This window comes from Bubalus kerabau, chromosome 10 (assembly GCF_029407905.1).
Source record: "Bubalus kerabau isolate K-KA32 ecotype Philippines breed swamp buffalo chromosome 10, PCC_UOA_SB_1v2, whole genome shotgun sequence".
Classification (NCBI taxonomy): domain Eukaryota; kingdom Metazoa; phylum Chordata; class Mammalia; order Artiodactyla; family Bovidae; genus Bubalus; species Bubalus kerabau.
Window position 1 is genome coordinate 30,484,811 of NC_073633.1, and position 21,987 is coordinate 30,506,797.

Here is a 21,987-nt window from a genome sequence, read left to right on the forward strand (position 1 = left end):
GCTTTGCTAGTTTTTTATTCATTTAATTCCAAGAAAAATGAAATAAGCACGTCTTACATTAAGTAAGTGCCTAGGGTATGCAGAGAATTAGCCTATATAAGTGAAAACACTTCGGGCCTATTTTTTAAAAGATATTTCATCAAACACAAGTGAACACAATTTCTTTAAACTTTGGTGAAATCTCGTATATTAAGGATGTCGAGTTCTCCCTTTTACACTCAAACTGTGATACAATCAGAAAGTTGAGTACAGAAATATAATTGCAGAGAAATAAGAAGCTCCTAGGTGATGTTATTTTCTCTACAGTCCAGTGTGCTTATTATTACTGTGTTGAAAACCTTTGTTCTCAAACTAATAATGAATGTACAGATATGATAGTAACAGTTCTCTAAGAGGTAACCTTTAATGCAACCTTTTAGCCCCTTTAGAAGGGATGCACACAGTGATGTTTTTTTCCTAGCCTCAAAGCTGAGTACTCTATCATTTTAATAATCTTTTAGGTAAATCCTATGACAATTATACCAATAAGTTTCCTCAAACAATCCCCCACCTAGCCATCACCCCTATGTTCTACTTGTTTATATTCCCTTCACCCTTTCCTCTGTTATTATCACTGATATCTCTGCTTGTACTTGAAAGTAAAAAGCAATTCCAGATTGCAGCAAACTCAGTGGCCCTGCTCCATAGCTCCTGTAGAAGAGCGACAGAAGGGGAGAAAGGTGAACGACGTAAAGGAGCATCATGAGTTGAGATCAGGCACTACCAGAAGCCTCACTTGTCTTTTTAAAATAGGCTCGGTGGACATGTTCCCAGCAGTAAGTCTTCACTGGCTTGGAGAATAGATGTACTATTTCACAAACACCACTGTGTTTGAGTTTCTAGAGGCTACCCAGGCCAAGAAGACATCCCTAAGAAAGAAAAAGATACACACAAACTTAGAATTACCGCCTAGGTATGTTTTTTTAAAACTCTGTCTTAAACAAATAGGTTGATAGATATCACCTAAATAGGAATATAAGGGCAATAGGCCTAGAAGTCAGAAGTATAGCCAATCCTAATTTAAAGGATTTGAGACAGGAAATACCAATGCCTTGTTTCATGGATGTAGATCAGTCTCAGGAAAACTGGGGAAATGGGCAGAATCTTCAGAACTTCTTCCCTTTGCCCCATACTTAGCATTTTATTGTGCTACTTAACCACCTATCCATCCTCAAATTCTAATTCATTACCTAAGTGGTCTGGTTTGCACTGACGAGATAAACTATACTAATATTCACAGTCACCAACAGCTTGATGTGTCATAGTTTCAAAATGAACACGTAGAGTTAACGTGGTAACTGGAAAGTGTGAACTGCTAATCATGTCATCTTTGTCTGTACGGCAAATGTAAGCTCTTTTTAAGGAGGGACACTTTTCTAGTAGCTTCTGTGATCAGACATACATAGCAACATACTCTACCTAAGGTAAGGTGATACTGATTATATGCTCAGATACCATGTTATTCCAACAGTTGATTTAGCCATACATTAATTATAAGAAGGGAACTATAAGCTCACCTGCAGTGCTTCACCACGCACTCATTGCTGCAGTACTCATTGTCCCAGTCCTTACTCACAACGGGAGGGTTTTCACAGCCGGACCTCACACATCGAGGCTGGGGTGAAAGTGTCATGGGAGACCCACTCACCAATTCAACATCCATTTGAGAAGGAGACTCAACCTATGAGAGGAAGAGAGCATCAAAGATGGACTAGATTGCTATCTAGCCAGCCAGGCAGCTAGTCAAATTAACTCTGTGATCCAGTGGAGCAACACATGTTACAGTCCCTCACAGGTAGGGGTAAAGTTCCAAAGGAAGGTGAATTCTTGGTCTCACTCCAAATCCAGCTTTAGAATTTTGTCATCCAGACTGACATGATGCTTCCCATCAGGGGAATGCTGGTCATAATGCTAGTGTTTAATCTTAACCTATCACTAACGTTATTCTACACTTGAATAATATTCCTCTGAAAATATCAATTCAAAAATTAGGAGTAGAGGTTGGGGTCACCTCAACTAAGATCAGAGGGACTAAGAGAAGATAAACTTTTGAGATCCATAGTTCCTGATTTTGCAGGGCGGGGTGGTTTTTTTTTTTTTAATAATTGTTTCTCATGTTGATGTATGGCAGAAACCAAACAGTATTGTAAAGCAGTTATCCTCCAATTAAAAAATGGCCCACATCAAAAAAACATTGTTTCATTAGTTACGAAGCTAGGATCACAAATAGACCCAGATTTCAAGTTAAAGTAGGGTAAATTGGCATCTATCTCTTTAGAAAGACTCATCGATATGTACTAGCTGAATTTTTCTACCTATATCTCCTACCCATCCCTTTACTTAAAACATAAGCCAAGCAGTCAACGTTTGGGAGAAATGGAAGAATTTGTCTCTATAGCTTTGGATCCTGGTGTAGACACTTGAAAAAAGTAACTATGCTTAGGCTGTATCTTTACTTGAATTACAGTATTACTTCTGCTGAGTTAAGGAGTAATCTAGGGCAGGAGGCCCTCTTAATGTTTCTTCTCAAGAACACTACAGAGTATCTTGGCTGGGACAATTCAGTTGTAAGCAAATGTCCTCTATAGGATATTTTGTATTCCTCGTCAGGCATTAAATGCTACTAGCAACTCCTGCTTTTATTGTATCAACCAAAATGCTTTCACTGATCTAGAGCAAATAACTGAAAACAGAGTCTCACCTCAGGAACTACATCTGTGATCATTTCACAGATTGTCTCAGGAGTGGTCTCCTCCACTGTGTGGGTCTCAGGGCTGTTGTTCACAGGCTGCTCTGGACTACTTTCCACAGGTGGTGGAACTAATGTAGTCTGCATTTTCAGAGTGGGTGGAGGCACAATCTTGACCTGTAGTGGAGGTGGCTGTTGCTGTAGGTTGATTCGAAATTTCTGAGGTGGAGGCTGTTGCATGGCCTGGAGTGGGGGAGGCTGTTGGAGAATGGTTACTTGCTGCTGAGTCGGGGGTTGAGGCATCTGCTGTAGTGGAGGGGGCTGTAGTCGGGGTGGAGGTAGTTGCATAGAAGCTGCTGCTGCTGCTGCTGCCTGCAACACCGATCGAGTGACAATCTGGGCTTGTTGACTGGGCTGGATAGTAGCTGTGCTGGTTTGGCCAAGTTGGAGACCCCGAGAGGTCACCACTGTGGCTGGGATAACAGTAACCATCCCGCCTTGAGACATAGTAATAGAAGAGGGCAACATCTGTTTGGTAATAATCAACTTGGTAATATTGGGCTGACCCCCAGCCCCAGAAGATGCCTGGTTTGCCACATAGGATGAAAGAGTGGAATTGACAACAATGGAAGGAGACAGGGCAGGGGGCTCTGTTGAGGCTGGTGCTGGAGATGCTGGGTCAGCAGCAGCCACAGGAGGTGGAGAAGGAGTCTGTGATGGTGGCGCTGGGTCCATGTCCACAGTTTCCACAGTGGCCTAAAAGAAGATGAAAAAAAAATCAGGACATTTATCCTCTTTCCCAGGGTATGTTCACCCTAATCCCTTCCAAGAAAAGAATACATTACAGATGGGGGTGGGGGGTCGGGGGGTGGAGGTGATGGGTAAAGAAAGAAAGAAAGAAAAATGGGCAGCCATGTGTGCTACTTGGCTAAAGTAAACAATGACAATATCAAACTCAGAAAGACAGACTGTTCGGAGAGTTTTATGATGGAAACAAATGGGAAACCTGTTACATACTTTGAAGCTTTAATACTACATAGTATTAATAGATTCCACAGATTTTTTTGGTGGTATTTACTTCTTATAAATGCTAATAAGCAGCTCAAAAATCTGTTTATTGGTTTAAATATACATCTATCCCAGTCCTCTTACCTGACACTCTTGATTATCTTTATAAGCAGCCAAAGCCTTCAGATACTCTTTCTTGGCAGCTTCAGTTTTCCTCTTATATACCTGCATGAAAGAAGCTGCTTAAAAAGTCCATATACTCATAGAAAAGACCAATAATCCTGTATTATTCATCAGTGAAAGACAATTCATCTTAGTGTAAATATTGACAACCCTCCTTAGGTGAATACACTTCTGAAAACTAGTACTCAAGACAGCCTCCATGGCAGACTTGTATATGAAAGCCAGCCAATCAACAGTAGGCTTGCAGAATAACTACACTTCTAAAGCTAATAGCAACCACTGCCCACACTTCTGTAACCAACACAAATCCTGACCCCCTAACTACATGATAAAATCAGTAGTCTGCTTAGTCTGGGATCATATCTACCCAGTCAGTATATACTCTCCCTCTTAAGGAATGTGGTAAACTGCAATGATGGCCACAATTCTTCCTGTTCTGTGTACCTAGTCTTCCATTAACAAATGAAACCTATTTCCCCTTCCTTTGAATTTGGGCTAGCTCTGTGAGTTAACCATTAGAATGTGGCTGAATTGACACAAAGAGAATTTGGGGGCACCTGTTTTCATTCTCTTGGAACACTGCTCTAAGCCTGCCAGTGTAAAGAAGTCAGTCTAGCCTATTTGGAGGATGAGAGACCATGCGAAAGAGACCAAGGCGTTAAGCCAACAGGTAGCACCAACTGCCAGACATGGCAGCAAGGTCATCTTGAGCAGCCATATCAGGCTGTCGTTTGTGAGTACAACTCCAAGAATAAACCCAGGTAAGAACACCAAGAAAACCACCTAACCAATTTACAGAATCATAATAAGTAATAAATTACTTCTGTCTTAAGGCAGTGGCACCCCACTCCAGTACTCTTGCCTGGAAAATTCCATGGATGGAGGAGCCTGGTGGGCTGCAGTCCATGGGGTCGCTAAGAGTCGGACATGACTGAGCGACTTCACTTTCACTTTTCACTTTCCTGCATTGGAGAGGGAGATGGCAACCCACTCCACTATTCTTGCCTGGAGAATCCCAGGGACGGTGGAGCCTGGTGGGCTGCTGTCTATGGGGTCACACAGAGTCGGACACGACTGAAGTGACTTAGCAGTAGCAGTAAGCTACTAAATTTCTGGTGGTTTAGTGAGCAACACATAACTGATATAAATTACCTAATAAATTCAGTTTTTGTTTTAAGATTAAGTAGCAGATAACACCTGTTGAGTCTAGGGTAATGATAATTACACTCATCTTTAATTTCAATTGTATATTTATGTAGTATCACAATTTTCATTTGTTTAATTCAGGTTAAATTTAGGGAGGTTAACTATAGTTTTCAAGTTTATATGAGGCCAATGAAAAACTCCAAACTTGGCTGTGGATTCAGTGTTTTTTATAATAATTTTTATGTAGGTATTTTGGATTCAGTGTATGGCTGCAATTTTTAAGACATATGATCTTGAATCCCATTAACAAAGAGCTGATATTAAACAACATCTGAGAAAGTTAAAGCTTAGGTTTAATCCCCTTGCCTTTTTTTTAAACCAATTTTTAAAGTTATTTCGCTGCACCAGGTTTTAGTTGCAGCATGTGGGGTCTAGTTCCCTGACCAGGGATTGAACCTGGGTCCACTGCATCTGAAGCGTGGAGTCGTAGCCACTGGACCAGCATGGAAGTCCCTATCCCCCTTCTTAAGAACTTCTATAACATTGTTCCTCATTATTTGCTCACCTGTTTTTGCTCTTCTCCAAGACTGTCCCACATAGAAGCCACAATTTTTGAAACCTCCCCAAAAGTGGCATTGGGATTCTGTCCCTTGATTGCAGCCTGTGTGTCACGAAAGAATAAAGCATATGCTGAAACTGGTTTTTGAGGTTCATTAGGATCTTTCTTTTTTCTCTTCTTTGGAGCCTTCTGCTTTTTCCCTGCTTCCACCACAACTGTTTTCTGGCTGGGAGGTTGCTGTGAGGAGAAAAGAGACAGAATTATGAGGGAAGTATCACATCTGGAGAACTCACAGAAAAGGACTTTTAGATGGGGTAAACTAGTCATAGGAATGAAATTTTCAGAAATGCTAAATAAAAATAGAGGCAAGAGGATTAAGGCTTTAGTAAAGTATGTGAGGACAGATAAGTATGGGGGTTGGAAAAAGCATTATAAACTGTAAATTAAGAGGCAGGACCCCATAACCAGGAAAGAGCAGAGAAATGGCAGGGCAGTAGGAGAGAAAACTTAGTAGGATCTGTATGTCAAAGGTTCTATCCCAGTGTAACATGGCAGATTTGATTTTGGCAGAGAATGCCCTACCCTCCGGAATTCCTCAACACCATCCTCATGAAGTGAACTTGTAGGTGAAGGGGTGGTTGAAAGACGATCCTCAGGTGACTGGGCAGGTGGCAGGATGGTGCCACCCCCTAAGCTCAGACCAAGTTGAGAACTCAGTTCTGACTGATCAATGGTGGTCAACTGGCTATGCCCCATCAAGCCAGATGTCATGTCTGTCATTGGTACATCAATTGTAACAGGCGGGTTGGCACTATACTGAGTTCCTATAGAATGATCCAAGTCCTGAGAGAAGCAGAAGGACAAATTAAACAGTAAATACAAAAAATACCACCTTTCCCTTCCCTGCACCTGAATTCAGGACAGCTTATAAACCCTCTGCTTACCCAGAATGCATCATCATTTAAACAAACATCAAATAATTTATCTACATATAACACATACTAAGCTTTTTAATAAGTAGAGAAATTACAGGTTGAGTACTAAGTCACTTATTTGTACTCAAAGGCCTATTCCAAAACAACTAAAACAGCCAAAGAAGTCTTAATCTTGGACAAGTTCAGATCAAGTAAATCATTCAGTAATCTGGAGATAGTGATGACACTGGGGAAAGAAAAACTTTCTCCCTGCACCCTCCTCAATAATGGCTGTTAAAGTTCAATGCACAGGCAAATCAGAGTAAAGCCAATGTTAGAAGAGATGTCTGGCATCAAGTGTAATGTGTGTCGATGTGCTGATGAGATGTGCTAGAAGCCCGATACACTGATTTATAACACATATTAATCCACTTAATCCACTCATGGTTCAGACAGGTTTTGAATACACCCCTCAACACACCAGCAATCACACTCATTTGAATCGTAGAATGTGAAAGACATAATGTAATAGGGAAAAAACTTTTTCAAAAATACAATAAATAATTTTCATTTCAGGGTTAACATTGGACATTTTACAATTTTAAAACATGTTTCAAATAAAATTGATTCAGATGATAAATCTCACTTATTCAAGGGAAGTGGGGTCTTTATTAGTGAGACTTTAGTCAGAAGAATGAAAAATAAGTAATACCCAAGGGAATTTAAGTAAGGCATACAGAGTCACTTGTATCTTCCCTAACACCATGCCCATGAGGTTGGGGAAGCCTGATAATGTCCTGCCCCTTACCATGGTCAAGCCCCCACTCAGGAGCCCCCCGCCCTGCTCCATCAAGCCATGGGTCATGCCCACAGGCATGTCCAACGTCTGGACCCCATACTGGGCTGAAAAGCTGCCATCCTGAGAGGAGGAAGGGTCTGCCAGGTCATCAAAGTGGCCAACCACATCCGAGACAGCCAATGAAGGATCAGAATCCAAGGAGATAGGTGGGATTTCAAATTCCTCATCACCCAGGCTTGGTGTGTGGAAAGTCTGTAGGGAGGGAAAAAAGGAAAAAGATTTAGTGGAAAGAGGAAGAATTGCATACTGCTAAGCGAAGAACGTGCCTGAGTACTAGACATTCTTAGTGTACTTCTTTTCAGCCTGGATCCCATTTTTGTTATCAATATCTTAGGACTTATTAATTTTAAAAATAAGAATCTTCTTCCTCATATCTTTGGCCATATGTCATGTACAAAGCTGCTAATATCAATCACAGTTTTCAATTCATTTATCTCTTTTCCACCTTTACCATCTTGGTTGTCCTAAAGTATTTTGCCTGTTGGTCTAATGAATGATTCTTTCAGGACCATTAGTAAGGACCCAACCTTTAAAACCTGTTTTGTTATGATGTTTAAAATCTGTCTGAAGATTCTAGGATACAGCAATTATTTCATAATTACTACACCTGAACTATTAGACCACAGAAATTCACTGTCAACCACACAATTACACTTTGTTGTTTTAGGATCCTCTGAAGCAGATCCTAAAAGGAACTGTCAGGGGGACCTTATGGACTTCTAAAATATATGCACTTGAGAGTTTCCTACCTCTTTTCCATTTCAGAAATCATGATTTGTACAAAATCCCCATATATACAGGATTTTCAGAAAACCCAACAATGCCAGCCAAAATAAGGATAACAGTGAGGAGAAAAACCTTCATAAGAGATATAGCCAGAGGGCAAACTGGTTCTCTAACAGTTCCCGAACACATTCCTGTCTTGCTCTGAACAAGCCTTTCTGCAAAAGAGGAAGAAAAAGATTACTCCAGCTGGAAGACCCAATCGCTTCCTCCTAATCCAACTACAATAATAATATACTCTTTCTACTCAGTGGTAAAGAACCTGCCTGCTAATGCAAGAGACGCAGGAGACTCAGGTTCGATTTCTGGGTTGGGAGGATCCCAAAGAGAAGAAAATGGCAACTCACTCCAGTGTTCTTGCCTGGGAAGTCCCACAGGCAGAGGAGCCTGGTGGGCTACAGTCCATGGCTCACAAGTAGTCAGACAGAACTGAGTGACTGAGAGTGCAGGCATGCACTCTGAATGAGGCCACCATTCACGGAGGTAACAGATCAATGTCTGACTTAAAATACATTAAATGCTATGGTTTCTTTTGATACTAAAAAACTAATGGCAACATCTGCACCAACAGAGCATTAATAACAATAGCAAATAGAGCATTAAAAGCAAGAGACTTTCGTGTCACAGAGATCTGGGTTCAAGTCCCTTCTCTGCCACTTACTATATGACCTCAAATGGGTTTTCCTAATTTATAAAATCAGAGTTGTAATCTCCTTATATGGTTATTAGAAGGACTAATGAGATTTACTACACAAAGGTTAGTCACATGGCCCTGATATATATAATTACTTAGTGATAACATTAATATCCTAATTGTTAGCTTGTCACCTACCCCAACCAATTATCACAGATTGTTGGAATTTCAGAAACTTTACATTTTATCAACCTGTCATATGACACAATAAATATTAACTGATTCATATGAAATTCAGTAGATACCCACAGGTATTTTTTTTCTTTTCCATAATTAAGGTATCTCAAGCAGGATTTTAAAAAGGCAGACGAACCAGAGATCAAATTGCTAACATCCACTGGATCACAGAAAAAGCAAGAGAATTTCAGAAAAACATCTATTTCTGCTTCACTGACTACGATAAAGCCTTTGACTGTGTGGATCACAACAAACTGTGGGAAATTCTGAAAAAGACACCACCAGACCACCTGACCTGCCTCCTGAGAAACCTGTACGCAGGTCAAGAAGCAACAGTTAAAACCGGACATGGAACAAAGGACTGGTTCCAAATTGGGAAAGGAGTATGTCAAGGCTGTATATTGTCATTCTGCTTATTTCACTTATATGCAGAGTATATCATGCAAAATGCCAGGCTGGATGAAGCATAAGCTGGAAACAAGATTGCCAAGAGAAATATCAATAACCTCAGATATGCAGAAGACACCACCCTTATGGCAGAAAGTGAAGAGGAACTAAAGAACCTTTCAATGAACATGAAAGAGGAGAGTGAAAAAGCTGGCTTAAAACTCAACATTCAAATAACAAAGATCATGGCATCTAGTCCCATCACTTCATGGCAAATGGATGGGGAAACAATGGAACAGTGACAGACTTTATTTTCTTGGGCTCCTGAATCATTGCAGATGGTGACTGCAGCCATGAAATTAAAAGACACTTGCTCCTTGCAAGAAAAGCTATGACCAACCTAGAAAGCATGTTAAAAAGCAGAGACATTACTTTGCTGACAAAGGTCCATCTAGTCAAAGCTATGGTTTTCCCGTAGTCATGTATGGATGTGAGAGTTGGACCATAAAGAAGGCTAAGCACTGATGAGTTGATGCTTTTGAACTATGGTGTTGGAGAAGACTCTTGAGAGTCCCTTGGACTCCTAGGAGATCAAACCAGTCAATTCTAAAGGAAATCAGTCCTGAATATTCATTGGAAGGACTGATGCTGAAGCTAAAGCTTCAATACTTTGACCACCTGATGCGAAAAGCCGACTCACTGGAAAAGACCCTGATGGTATGAAAGATTGAAGGCAGGAGGAGAAGGGGATAACAGAGGATGAGACGGTTGAATGGCATCACTGACTCAATGGACATGAGTTAGAGCAAGCTCCAGGAGACGGTGAAGGAAAGGGAAGCCTGGCATGCTGCAGTCCACGGGGTCACAAAAAGTGGACACAACTGAGCAAGTGAACAGTAACAACAACATTCTTTAAGAATTCCTTAAGGTTTTTCCAGACCTAGAAAGGATCTCACCAATATCACCATTTTTAATTTTGATAGAATATTTCCAGCTATTAAAACTAGGGAGAGAGTACGTCTGTGAAATTTCTCTGAAATCACACTGGGAGACAGAAAAAAGTTTCCTAGAAGACAAAAAGATACGTATATCGCTTCATTTCTATATTTTCCTCCTCCAAGAGCCTTACTATTTAGCATGGTAAACATTTGCGATAACACGAGGGGAGCATAAAGAGCACGGGAGCAGACAATTGGGGAAAAACTAAAACTCTCCCTAAGAACTGAACTTTCTTCAGTACACAAATCATACTTTTTCTTATTGTGTGGAAGTTCTTAACTTCAGTCCATGACTCTGAGATTTCAGTTCAAGTTCATGTGAGCATTTTTTCAGGAAAAAGAGTATACAAACTTTTACCAAATTCTGATATAAACAAACAAAAGTTACAGTGACAGGAAGGATCCAGAGAAACATTTATTGTATTAGATCAACAGTTGTAAAATAGTGGTTTACAATTTTTTAAGAAGATACAGGTTGCTTTGGTAAAGCAATAGATGACTATCCTTTTCTGCTTACCACAACAAATAAGAAAAGTAACTCTGCTGATATGAAAATGATACTATTTGTTAATGAGAACTGAAAAAAGAATAAAAATTCATACAAAAGACCAGTGTTCTACAAAGGACTAGCCCTCATAAACCATCTGGAATATTCTCATGAACTACACTAAACACCAAGGAAGCAGAGATTTCACTGTATCGAATTCACAAGGCTTTCTTTCTATGTACTACCCACTGGAATATGGAAACAGCTTTGTTATTCTGCATCCATGGCTTTAATTGTGTTTTGTTTTTTGTTACTTTGTTTCTTCCTTTAAAAAGGAAGAGTAAAATAACTGCAATGATCAAGAATACAGAAGGGGAAACCACATGTTAGAATAGAGATCTACTCTAAAGCTTTTACTACCACAAACTATTGGTAAGATTATTAGATAATGAACATCTAAAGTTCTTTTATTTCAGTGGATTCACTATATAACTAAATCATAAACTCTAGCTTGTCAAATATAAAACATAAAACTGTAGCAAATATTAAAGTCAAACTAAGTGACATGGACACAGAAAGAGGAAACAGAAACATGATTCCCCTCCCTTCTCAACTCAACTTTCATTTCCTTCTGTTAAATTCCTGGGGCTTTATGAAGAAGAAAGCAGTTTGGGAATTATAGTTTATAAGCAAGGATTATAAAGGTTTAGCTATCTAGAGAACTAAAAAAATTTAAAATATCATTTTCCTACCTTTTCACATTCCTCCATACCAAAACACACAATCCAGTATTTAAGTAATTTCTTGTGTAGATTATTCATCTTAAGGAAAAGTTCTTTTAATCAAACACCGATTTATTCAACAATACACTGGTCCTATGGATTATTAAAATAGTTTAATTGTTCTTAAAAATTGATATGGTAATGAAAATTTAACTATTCAGTCTGAAATCATTAACTGGTTCTAATGATTACTTAGAAAATTAGAAAAATTAAGGACAGGTATCTTTATGACTGGGGTTTCCCAGATGGCGCTAGTAGTAAAGAACCTGCCTGCCAATGCAGGAGATGCAAGAGACACTAGTTTGATCCCTGGATCAGGAAGATCTCCTGGAGAAGGGAATGGCAACTCACTCCAGTATTCTTGCCTGGAGAATCCCATGGACAGAGGAGCCTGGTGGGCTACAGTCCATAGGGTCACAAAGAATCACACAGGACTGAAGCGACTTAACATGCAAGCATGCATCTTTATGACTAATTTCCCCAGAGTGCTCAAACTACAATATCATTATTTAAGTGCCAACCTAAACAAGATAAAAAGAAAGATTAAACTCCCTTCAGACTATAGAGCGCTCCTAGCTCAAGCAATGCTATTACAAATGCTAAGCCTGCCTCTCTGGACACTTAATCTTTAAAAATTATTATTTCTTATTTTATTGAGGTATAAGTTATGTAAAGCACAAAAATTTTAAGTATATGACTCAATGAATTTTTACATACATTAACACCCAATTATCTACTACCCAGATAAAGATAAAGAACATTTCCATCACTCTAAAAGATTTTCTCATGCTCCTTTCTAGTCAATACTCCCTCCCATCAGTACAAGGGGTACCACTATTCTGATTTCTATCAGCATAGTTTAGTGCTGTCTGTTCTTGATCTTAATTTAAAAAATGAACCCATATAGTGTCTACTCTTTTTTATTTGGCTTCTCTTATTCAGTACTATATTTTTGAGATCACTCAGGTTGCATTGGAGAAGGCAATGGCACCCCACTCCAGCACTCTTGCCTGGAAAATCCCATGGACGGAGGAGCCTGGTGGGCCACAGTCCATGGGGTCACTATGAGTCGAACAGGACTGAACGACTTCACTTTCACTTTTCACTTTCATGCATTGGAGAAGGAAATGGAAACCCACTCCAGTGTTCTTGCCTGGAGAATCCCAGGGACAGGGGAGCCTCGTGGGCTGCCGTCTATGGGGTCGCACAGAGTCGGACACGACTGAAGCAACTTAGCAGCAGCACGTTGCATTTATTAGTAGTTCATTATTTTTTATTGCTGTGTAGTATTCCTTTTAACAAACCTATCAGTTTATAGACATTTGTTTCCACTGTTTAGCTATATAAATCAAGTTTCTGTGGACATACATGTTTTTGGTTAGTATATGCACACATTTCTCTTATGTATATACCAAGGAATGGAATTACCAGGTCACAGGATAATTATATTTCATGTGTAGTAGATACTGCTAGTTTTCCAAAGAGGCTGAATCAATTTACACTCTCACCAGCAATGATTAAGAGTTATCTACATGCTTGCCAACTCCTGGAATGATCAGTCTTTTAAATTTTCACCATTATGATGGGTATAAAATGGTACCTCATCGTTAATTGGCATTTCCCTGATAAGTGATGGTGATACTTTTTCATATGCCTAGTGACAATTTGGATACCTTCTCTTCTGATGTGCAAGTTTAAATCTTTTGTCCATTTAAAAATTGGATTCTTTATTTCACTCTGCAGAAGTACCTGAATATACTCTGAATCTGAGCCAGATATATGTAATAAAATATCTTCTCCCAGTCTGTGAAGTGCCTATTTAATTTCTTAATGATGTCTACTGATGAAAAGTTCTTAAATTTTGGAAATTCCCTGTTTGTCTAGTGGTCAGGACTTGGCACTCTCAACTGTTTGGGCCTGGGTTCAGCCCCTGGTTGGGGAACTACAACCTGGAAAGCTGCACAGCATGGCTAAAAAAAACAAAAAAAAACAAAACTAAAACACTTTATTTCAAAGAAGTCCAATTTTTTCAACTTTTTATGATAAGTATTTTTGTGGACATTTCTTTTCCTTGCAAGAAACTCTAAAAATTACCCTTCTTCTAAAGAAAAAAAATTTTAATCATCTTCATCTTGTTTTAAGATATACTTGGGGTGGCACACAGTAAGACCAGAAACAACAAAAACCACAAACCAATTGAAATAAAGGAAAACAAACACACAAGAGGGGAAACAAAGGTGAAGAAGTTGTAATGGATAAGGAGAAATGGTAACAATGACAGGGCCCTAGGCTAAAGGAATTCACTGAAATTTAGTTATAGAACTTCTTGGCAAAAGAGTTTATAAAAAATTTTTTTCTTAAAGTAATAAAAGCAAACACAAAGGATAGACTCAAACCTGGAAAGTTCTTGATGAGGCCAATGTGAAATTTACGACACTCTAAATAAAGAAATTTAAATTGTGGAGACTTGATTCAGAAGAAATTGGTAATGATGTGCTTTCATGTGGATGAGACCAATGTGAAATCTACAACACTCCAAATAATGAAATTAAACCATGAAGATATCACTCAGAAGAAACGAACAATGAGATTGCAAAGCATCAAACAGATTTTAGTTTTATATTACTCCTAAATTTACTGCTCATTTGATTCACACTGTACTTAGGAGTGTAAAAATAAACAGTAATCACAATAAAGTTAAAAAAAAACTAGTAACATATCCCCCCCACCAACCCCCGGCCTTGCCCATCTAATTCTCATACATGAAAGCATTAAGGTTTGTTACAGGATAAGTTCATGAATGCATGCCAAGTCGCTTCAGTCGAGTCCAACTCTTTGCGACCCTATGGATAAATTCATTTAACAGCAATTGAGAATTCTTGATACAAAAAAAAGTGATAAAATGGTTTACGCCACGTATGAAAACAATTTAAAATTCTCAAAAGACAGTAGAAAGTTCAAAATTTCAGTTTCAGTTTCTCAAAGACTGAATTTATTTTTGTTCCTTTTCTTTTGCCTTGTCTAAACAAATCATACACATTTATGACAACATTTCAATTCAATCTTTTCCACGAACACTAAAGGACCGCACCATGATCATTACTTCTACTTCACAACATCGTAAGAAACTATTGTTACAATCATTTGACAGCTAGGGAAACTGACACATAAGGGTGAAGTAACCTACCCAAACTCTGAGGCACTGGCAAACAGAAACGCGTGCTCTACTCAATTTCATGTTTTCTCGCAAATATTTCCTTTCATTCTCTCACTAGCACAACAAGCTAATACTCTGTAAGTAAACATAACCATTAACTTTCTAAAAATCGCTAGGTAGGAGGATTTAATGAAACACAGACCCCTTCAATAGAGTACGGTTTAAGAATGAACACATTCCACAGTTGACATGTTAGGTAAACTCCTGCCCTTTCCCAAATTTCTTTGGCTGAAACATTCTCTCCTTACTGCGATCTCCCATTATTGTACTTGTTTCTCCTCCACGAAAGGAGACAATTTCACTCTGTACTCCAATACAGAATCGCTCTAAAATAGGTTCGCTTTTCCCAGAGTCCTGCTTTTCTGATGACAGCAGCTTTCCTGGCCTTCCGCGTAGTCCTCATAGGCTCTGAAGGCAGCTGCCACTTTTCTCCAAACATCAATCGCAGCCTCCGGTTCCCAACCCCCCGGCCCTGGCATCCGCGCTCTCCTCCCCATCACCCTACCCCACCGCTGCCTCCCACCCTCTCCGCGCAGCGTCGGCAACTCATGCTCACCTCGGCCCCTGACAGGAAGGGGTGCGAGGGCCCTGTGATCGTCAGGTAATTGTCATTTCCTCCGGGAAACTGGAAACCAAAAGAAAGCCGCGGGGTTAAGTTAGGGGAAGCAGGGAGTTAGATCGGAGCGACGGATTCTGACCCATACATTATGACAACACCCCCCAAACCCCGCTCTCTCTCCCCTCCCGTCTGCCGCCGCTCTGCCCGGCTTCCCGCTTCTGCTTCAACCCCGTCAGCCGCGCTCTCAACGCTCAGGAGCCTACCTCCATCTTCACACAACGGCTATCACGGTCTCAGTGAACTCATCACTCCCACCGCCCCCACCACACAGGACACGGAACTGCCGTCACTTCCCAACGTCGTGCGTCGCTCTCCGCTGATTGGAAGGAGCGCCTTGGGGCTGTTGCGAGTCAGGCCCGGGAAGGCCGAGCGGACTGACAGGCTAGCTATCGCCTCCTGGAGCTTGGTGGGATAATGGCATGTAGGAGTGTTAGAGGCGTCCCCGGAGGTGGTATCTGGGTATTACAGTCTCTGCGACCGAAACGGGATTTCGAGGGAGAGCAATAGAGACGTTAACTGGGCTAGAGGGGCCGGAGGTCGATAGATTGAGCGGCTAGAGAGGCCGGAGGTAAGTGGCTGTAGAAGTCGGGCGGACCCGGAATCCAGAGGAAAAGGGACCATGACTTATGCTTATCTCTTCAAGTACATCATCATCGGAGACACAGGTAACCCGCGGGCGACAATCCTCAAGCTGGGGCGGGGATCCGAAACACCCAAGTCGGGGCTTGGGGGCGGGGCTCATTTAGTGGGCTGGGCGATTAAGTGAAGCGGGGGCGGGGCGGGCCGCCGGGGGCGGGGCTCGGGCCTCCCCTTCCCCAGTCCTGGACCCCCCGACACTGGTCTGTTCTCTCTGCCTAACTCCTAACGCACGCGTCTTCTTTCAGGTGTGGGGAAGTCATGTCTCCTCTTGCAGTTTACAGACAAGCGGTTCCAACCTGTCCACGACCTCACAATAGGTAAGCACATATACCTCTCGTAGAATAGATTATGAAATCTGACTAAAATAGAAAGTTAGCAGCTTTAGTGTTCTAAGTAGAAAAGTTACGTCTTCCTGTTTTTGGGTTAGTCCAAAGTTATGTTAAGTGAAGAATGACTAAATGCTGAGAAATGGGCAGTAGTGTAATGGGGAGTAAGTAATTGAAAGGTGACTAGATTTAGAGATGACCATGAGGTATGGATTAGTTGCCTTAGGATTTTTTTTTTAACAAATGTGATTTGTATGTTTATGTAAAATACTACGAAAACGTACTGTTAATTCAAAAACTCGCCTTACTCTGCGGTAAATTAGTGTGAACCTCATTACTTTTTCAAAGTAATCACTACCATATAGATTTTGTGTGTGTGTTGGAGAGGAGGAAGCAAATGGAAGAGCCATCCCTGACCTAGAATAAAAGGTACATGAAACTGGTAACTTTTGTTTTAAAGAAAAGATATGATAATCATGAGTTTCAAAAACACTCTGGTAATCGTGGGAAATGTGAACATCTTCCACAAATTTGTGATATGGGACGACCTGCTGAGTTTGAACAACCCATTCCCCATAATCTCCATAACTCCAACCCAAATAAAGATTATATACATAAAACTAGCTTTTTTGGCATTCAATTGCAGTTTCAGAATAAAATCCCTAGCTCCCATTCTTACTATATCGCCACTTCCAAGTCCCACATTATGGAAATCTGAAGCTACTACTGATCCCAAAGTACTTATTCAGAGCCAAATAACTAAAGTGGTTAGAAAAGGATTTAGTATCAACAGGAAAATATTTTTGTAAATGACTATTGTGTACAACCACAGTGTGCTAGGTGCTAAGTGATACAGTGCTTAACAAGGCAAACGTGCCTACATTGAAATCTCCAGTGTAGGAGTTGAGGTGAGGCTGGGGGCAGATACCGATGAATAAATCACTATTGCAAAAGGGGATAAGAGGCTGCCACATCTATCAGGAAAAGCTGAAAATGGAAGCATGAGCAAGAACTAGCCAGGCGAAGGGGTTGTGGAGATGAGAGAAAAGTGATCAGGGCAAGAGGGAAAAACAGGTGCAAAGGCTCAGGAATAACAGAGATCAGGCTAATCTGGAAAACTGGAAGTAATTTAATATGGCTTGACCATGGAATCTAAAGTGCAGAGTGACAAGAAGTAAGAGTAGAGAACATCTGGGGTGGGGAAGGGGAGAGATGAAGTTTTGACACACCTAAAGGTAATGGGAGCAAGTGACAGGTTTCAAAGTAGCGGAATGAAGTGATCAATCAAGTTTCCCCAGAGTCCAATATATGCTCTGTTTCTTTCTGAATTCAGTCTTCTATACCAAGATAAACAAGGCAGTTGGCTATAAAATGTGCACAAAATATGAAGGTTTCTTCATAATTAGAGGAAGTTGCATAAAAGGGGACAGAAGTTGTATTTTTTAATTCTTCACCATTGAAACTCCATTCCTCTTGTCCAGAAAGAAAACATAAAAATTAGTGACCTTTTTTTTTTTTTTTAGTAACTGTCATTATTCTTGATGATGCAGTCTATAGTAGTAAGAAACAATTTTTAAAATCTGCTTATTGACTGTAAAACTTTATAGAATTGAGAGAGATTCTGGATATATTGTGCCTGGGGCCCCTGAATAGCAGAAGCTAGATTAGTGCTGTTTCTTACCTGCAGATCAGAATTCCTGGAGTAAAGTACTGTGTAAAGATAGAAAATAGGACAAATTGTTTGACTTACAATCAAGTATTTTTAATGTAAGTGATCTTTGATTTTTAAGTTTTGTCCTGACATTACCTTGATAGAAGTTGAATGCCAGGTAAACTAAACCCTTTATTCGGACTATCTGTTTCCAAACCCCTGTGAGGAATGCCGTTTTCTGGTGAACTCTTGGAATGATTGGCGATCTGAAATGTTTCATTCTTGAGAATCTATTCTTAGATAGGTGCTTTTCTAAAAAAAATTCTAAAATTGCAAAAAGCAAGTATTTATTGTTTCATATAGAGGACTAGAGAGTGACTTTAGGAAAATATTAAGAAATATTTTCAAAGAATTTAGAAGTTTTAAAAAAAGTTACAAATTAAACATTTCTTAATCAAATTTATGCATTAAACAATAATTCTAAAAATTAATTCACTTTTTCTATTTGATTTCTTAATTAATTTTTATGCCCATATATGCTTTTCAGTTATATTCCTGAGGTGGTTGTCACCTGGAACAGTTTTTAATTCTAGAAGATAAAACTTTAAGGAGCACAAAATTAATTGGAGCAAATAGGGAACTGTAATGGGCTTAGTGGCACTAAGTGCGGAGGATGAGTCATTAGCACAATGAGGACAAGCATGAACCTCTTGTCACCATGGTTGTTGTTCATGAGAATCACATTCTTTCCCTTGGTTTTCACTGACAGGCGTGGAGTTTGGGGCCCGTATGGTCAACATTGATGGAAAACAAATCAAACTGCAAATCTGGGATACGGTAAGAGAAAACAAAAATACTTTAGTCCCAAATATAACAGTAAAGGCTGATGCAGGGATAAAGGGCTATGACGGAGGAGCTAAGGATGGAGGTCAGAGTTCAGTTCAGTCGCTCAGTCGTGTCCAACTCTTTGTGACCCCATGGACTGCAGCACGTCAGGCTTCCCTGTCCATCACCAATAGCTGGAACCTACTCAAACTAATGTCCATCGAGTCAGTGATGCCATCCAACCATCTCATCCTCTGTCATCCCCTTCTCCTCCTGCCTTCAATCTTTCCCACCATCAGGATCTTTTCCAATGAGTCAGTTCTTCGCATCAGGTGACAAAAGTATTGGAGCTTCAGCTTCAGCATCAGTCCTCCCAGTGAATATTCAGGACTGATTTCCTTTAGGATGGACTAGTTGGATCTCCTTGCAATCCAAGGGACTCTCAACAGTCTTCTCCAACACCACAGTTCAAAAGCATCAGTTCTTCAGCACTTAGCTTTTTATAGTCCAACTCTCAGATCCATACATGACTATTAGAAAAACCATAGCTTTAACTAGATGGACCTTTATTGGCAAAGTAATATCTCTGCTTTTTAACATGCTTTCTAGGTTGGTCATAGCTTTTCTTGCAAGGAGCAAGCATCTTTTAATTTCATGGCTGCAGTCACCATAAGCAGTGATTTTGAAGCCCAAGAAAATAAAGTCTGTCACTGTTTCCATTGTCTCCCCATCTACTTGCCATGAAGTGATGGGGCTGGATGCCATGATCTTAGTTTTTTGAATGTTGAGTTTTAAGCCAGCTTTTTCACTGTCCTCTTTGACTCTCATCAAGAGACTCTTCAGTTCTTCTTTGCTTTTCTGCCATAAGAGTGGTGGTGTCTGCATATCTGAGGTTATTGATATTTTTCCCGGAAATCTTGATTCCAGCTTGTGCTTCATCCAGCCTGGCATTTCACATGATGTACTCTGCATATAAGTTAAATAAAATGGGTGACAATATACAGCCTTGACATACTTCTTGCCCAGTTTGGAACCAGTCTGTTGTTCCATGTCTGGTTTTAACTGTTCCTTTTTGACCTGCATACAGAAGTCAGAGGAGGTCTAGTGAAATCAAGGGGACAGAGAAGCTTTCACTTCAATCTGTTACAGTTACAAATTCTGAATGCCACATCTTTTTGTTTCAAATAACCCAAGTATATATGAGTTTGCTTTGGTAAATATATTGATTAAATAATCCAAAATTCAGGAATTTCCTAGCAGTCCAGTGGTTAGGACTTGGTGCTTTCACTGCAAGGGCAGTATAAGGGTTTGATCCCTGGTCAAGGAACTACTATTCCATAAGTCATGCAGCATGGCCAAAAAGAAAAATATCCCAGATTCATTTGCATCTTACTTTGGAATGCATTTTGATTCTTAAGAAATGAGCCTGTCTGCTTTTGTAAGAATGGATACTTTATACATCTTGAAATTATATATAATGTGATGCTTCCCTTTGGGGGAAATGAGAAAACTTAATTTTCTTTATCTCCATCTTAATTCTTTGCTGCTTCGGATTTTTTTTAAAAACAGGAGATGGACAAAGATACCTCAGACTAATGCAGATCAACCCAAATTGAATGGCTCACTCTTTCTAGCTTTTTTGAAAAAATATTTATTTTTATGCATTTATTTGACTGCACCGGCTCTTAGTTGCAGCAGCAGGATCTTTAGTTGCAGTATGTGGGACCTAGTTCCCTGGCCAGGGATCAAACTTTGCCCCCTGCATTGGGAGCTCAGAGTCTTAGCCACTGGACCACCAGGGAAGTCTCTTTCTAACTTATTGCCTCACAAACTTTGGTTCAGGAAATTGATTGAGATTAAGAAGTAAAGTGATTTGATTTCAAAAAATCATTTGTGATAGCGCACTGGAAGTGTTTTCATTTGCAAAAGTTAAATGCTTCTATTGATTCAACCATCACACAGGCCTCCCTCAGACTTCTCTTTTAGCTCTTGGAAGGACTTGAGGAAGGAGAGGGCTTTCAACCATAGCAGAGGAGGAAAAAAAGTAAGTTAGAAGCCAACCAGGAATCAAATGATTTAAGACATAAAACTATTAGGGAAAAAAAAAAATTTTAAGTGATCTCTTGGAGGGAAAAAATATGTTTTAAATCTTAAAGTGTGGTTAATATTACCAACAGAGTTCTTTAGAATTACTTTTGGATTTTGATGTTCTAACAGGTATGCAATAAGACACTTATATGATTGTTGTAGTAAGAGATTCTTGTACTGTTGGAAATGTAACCTAGAACTAGTGTACTAGAACAGTCTTCTTACTGTAAACCTGGCTTTAGATTATGTGACATAATGTTTAAGAAAACAGACTTTTTTTTGCTATGGAGTATTATACTAAGCTCCTGCATTTAAATTATGGATTTGGTGTTTATAGAATTTTTAACTTTTGGCCAGTTACTGAACTGACCTTTCAGCCTAATTTTTCGCATTTGTGTTAATTATTAGTATCATGAATGTTATCGTTGGTATATTGTGTTCAGTTCATTCAGTCACTCAGTCGTGTCGGACTCTTTGCAACCCCATGAATTGCAGTACACCAGGCCTCCCTGTCCATCACCAACTCCCGGAGTTCGCTCAAACTCATGTCCATCGAGTTGGTGATGCCATCTAGCCATCTCATCCTCTGTCGTCCCCTTCTCCTCCTGCCCCCAATCCCTCCCAGCATCAGAGTCTTTTCCAATGAGTCAACTCTTTGCATGAGGTGGCCAAAGTACTGGAGTTTCAGCTTTAGCATCATTCCTTCCAAAGAACACCCAGGGCTGATCGCCTTTAGAATGGACTGGTTGGATCTCCTTGCAGTCCAAGGGACTCTCAAGAGTCTTCTCCAACACCACAGTTCAAAAGCATCAATTCTTCGGCGCTCAGCTTTCTTCACAGACCAACTCTCACAACCATACATGACCACTGGAAAAATCATAGCCTTGACTAGACGGACTTTGTTGGCAAAGTAATGT

At 40.0% G+C, this 21,987-nt stretch overlaps 2 protein-coding genes across 3 annotated transcripts in view; one reads left to right on the plus strand and one right to left on the minus strand.

The window, feature by feature from the left end:
• TOX4 (TOX high mobility group box family member 4) lies at positions 1 to 15,881 on the minus strand. 2 transcript variants are annotated; one of them, XM_055537124.1, is made up of 10 exons: positions 15,745 to 15,764; positions 15,479 to 15,547; positions 8,256 to 8,338; positions 7,347 to 7,589; positions 6,207 to 6,467; positions 5,631 to 5,861; positions 3,881 to 3,961; positions 2,741 to 3,484; positions 1,557 to 1,720; positions 1 to 908 (listed from the first exon to the last, which is right to left on the minus strand). In XM_055537124.1, the coding sequence occupies exons 3-10, from the start codon at positions 8,310 to 8,312 to the stop codon at positions 848 to 850; spliced, it is 1,842 nt and encodes a 613-aa protein (XP_055393099.1). In that variant the 5' UTR covers positions 8,313 to 8,338; positions 15,479 to 15,547; positions 15,745 to 15,764; the 3' UTR covers positions 1 to 847. The 2 variants fall into 2 exon arrangements, with proteins under 2 accessions (XP_055393099.1, XP_055393097.1); XM_055537122.1 differs by lacking the exon at positions 8,256 to 8,338 and having other exon boundaries at positions 15,745 to 15,881.
• Positions 15,880 to 21,987, plus strand: part of RAB2B (RAB2B, member RAS oncogene family) — a 17,138-nt gene continuing 11,030 nt past the window's right edge. The window contains exons 1-3 of the mRNA XM_055537126.1: positions 15,880 to 16,206; positions 16,426 to 16,497; positions 18,927 to 18,994. Of these exons, the coding sequence (XP_055393101.1) occupies positions 16,161 to 16,206; positions 16,426 to 16,497; positions 18,927 to 18,994 (186 nt within the window). The 5' untranslated portion in view covers positions 15,880 to 16,160. The remainder of the gene's footprint in view (positions 16,207 to 16,425; positions 16,498 to 18,926; positions 18,995 to 21,987) is intronic.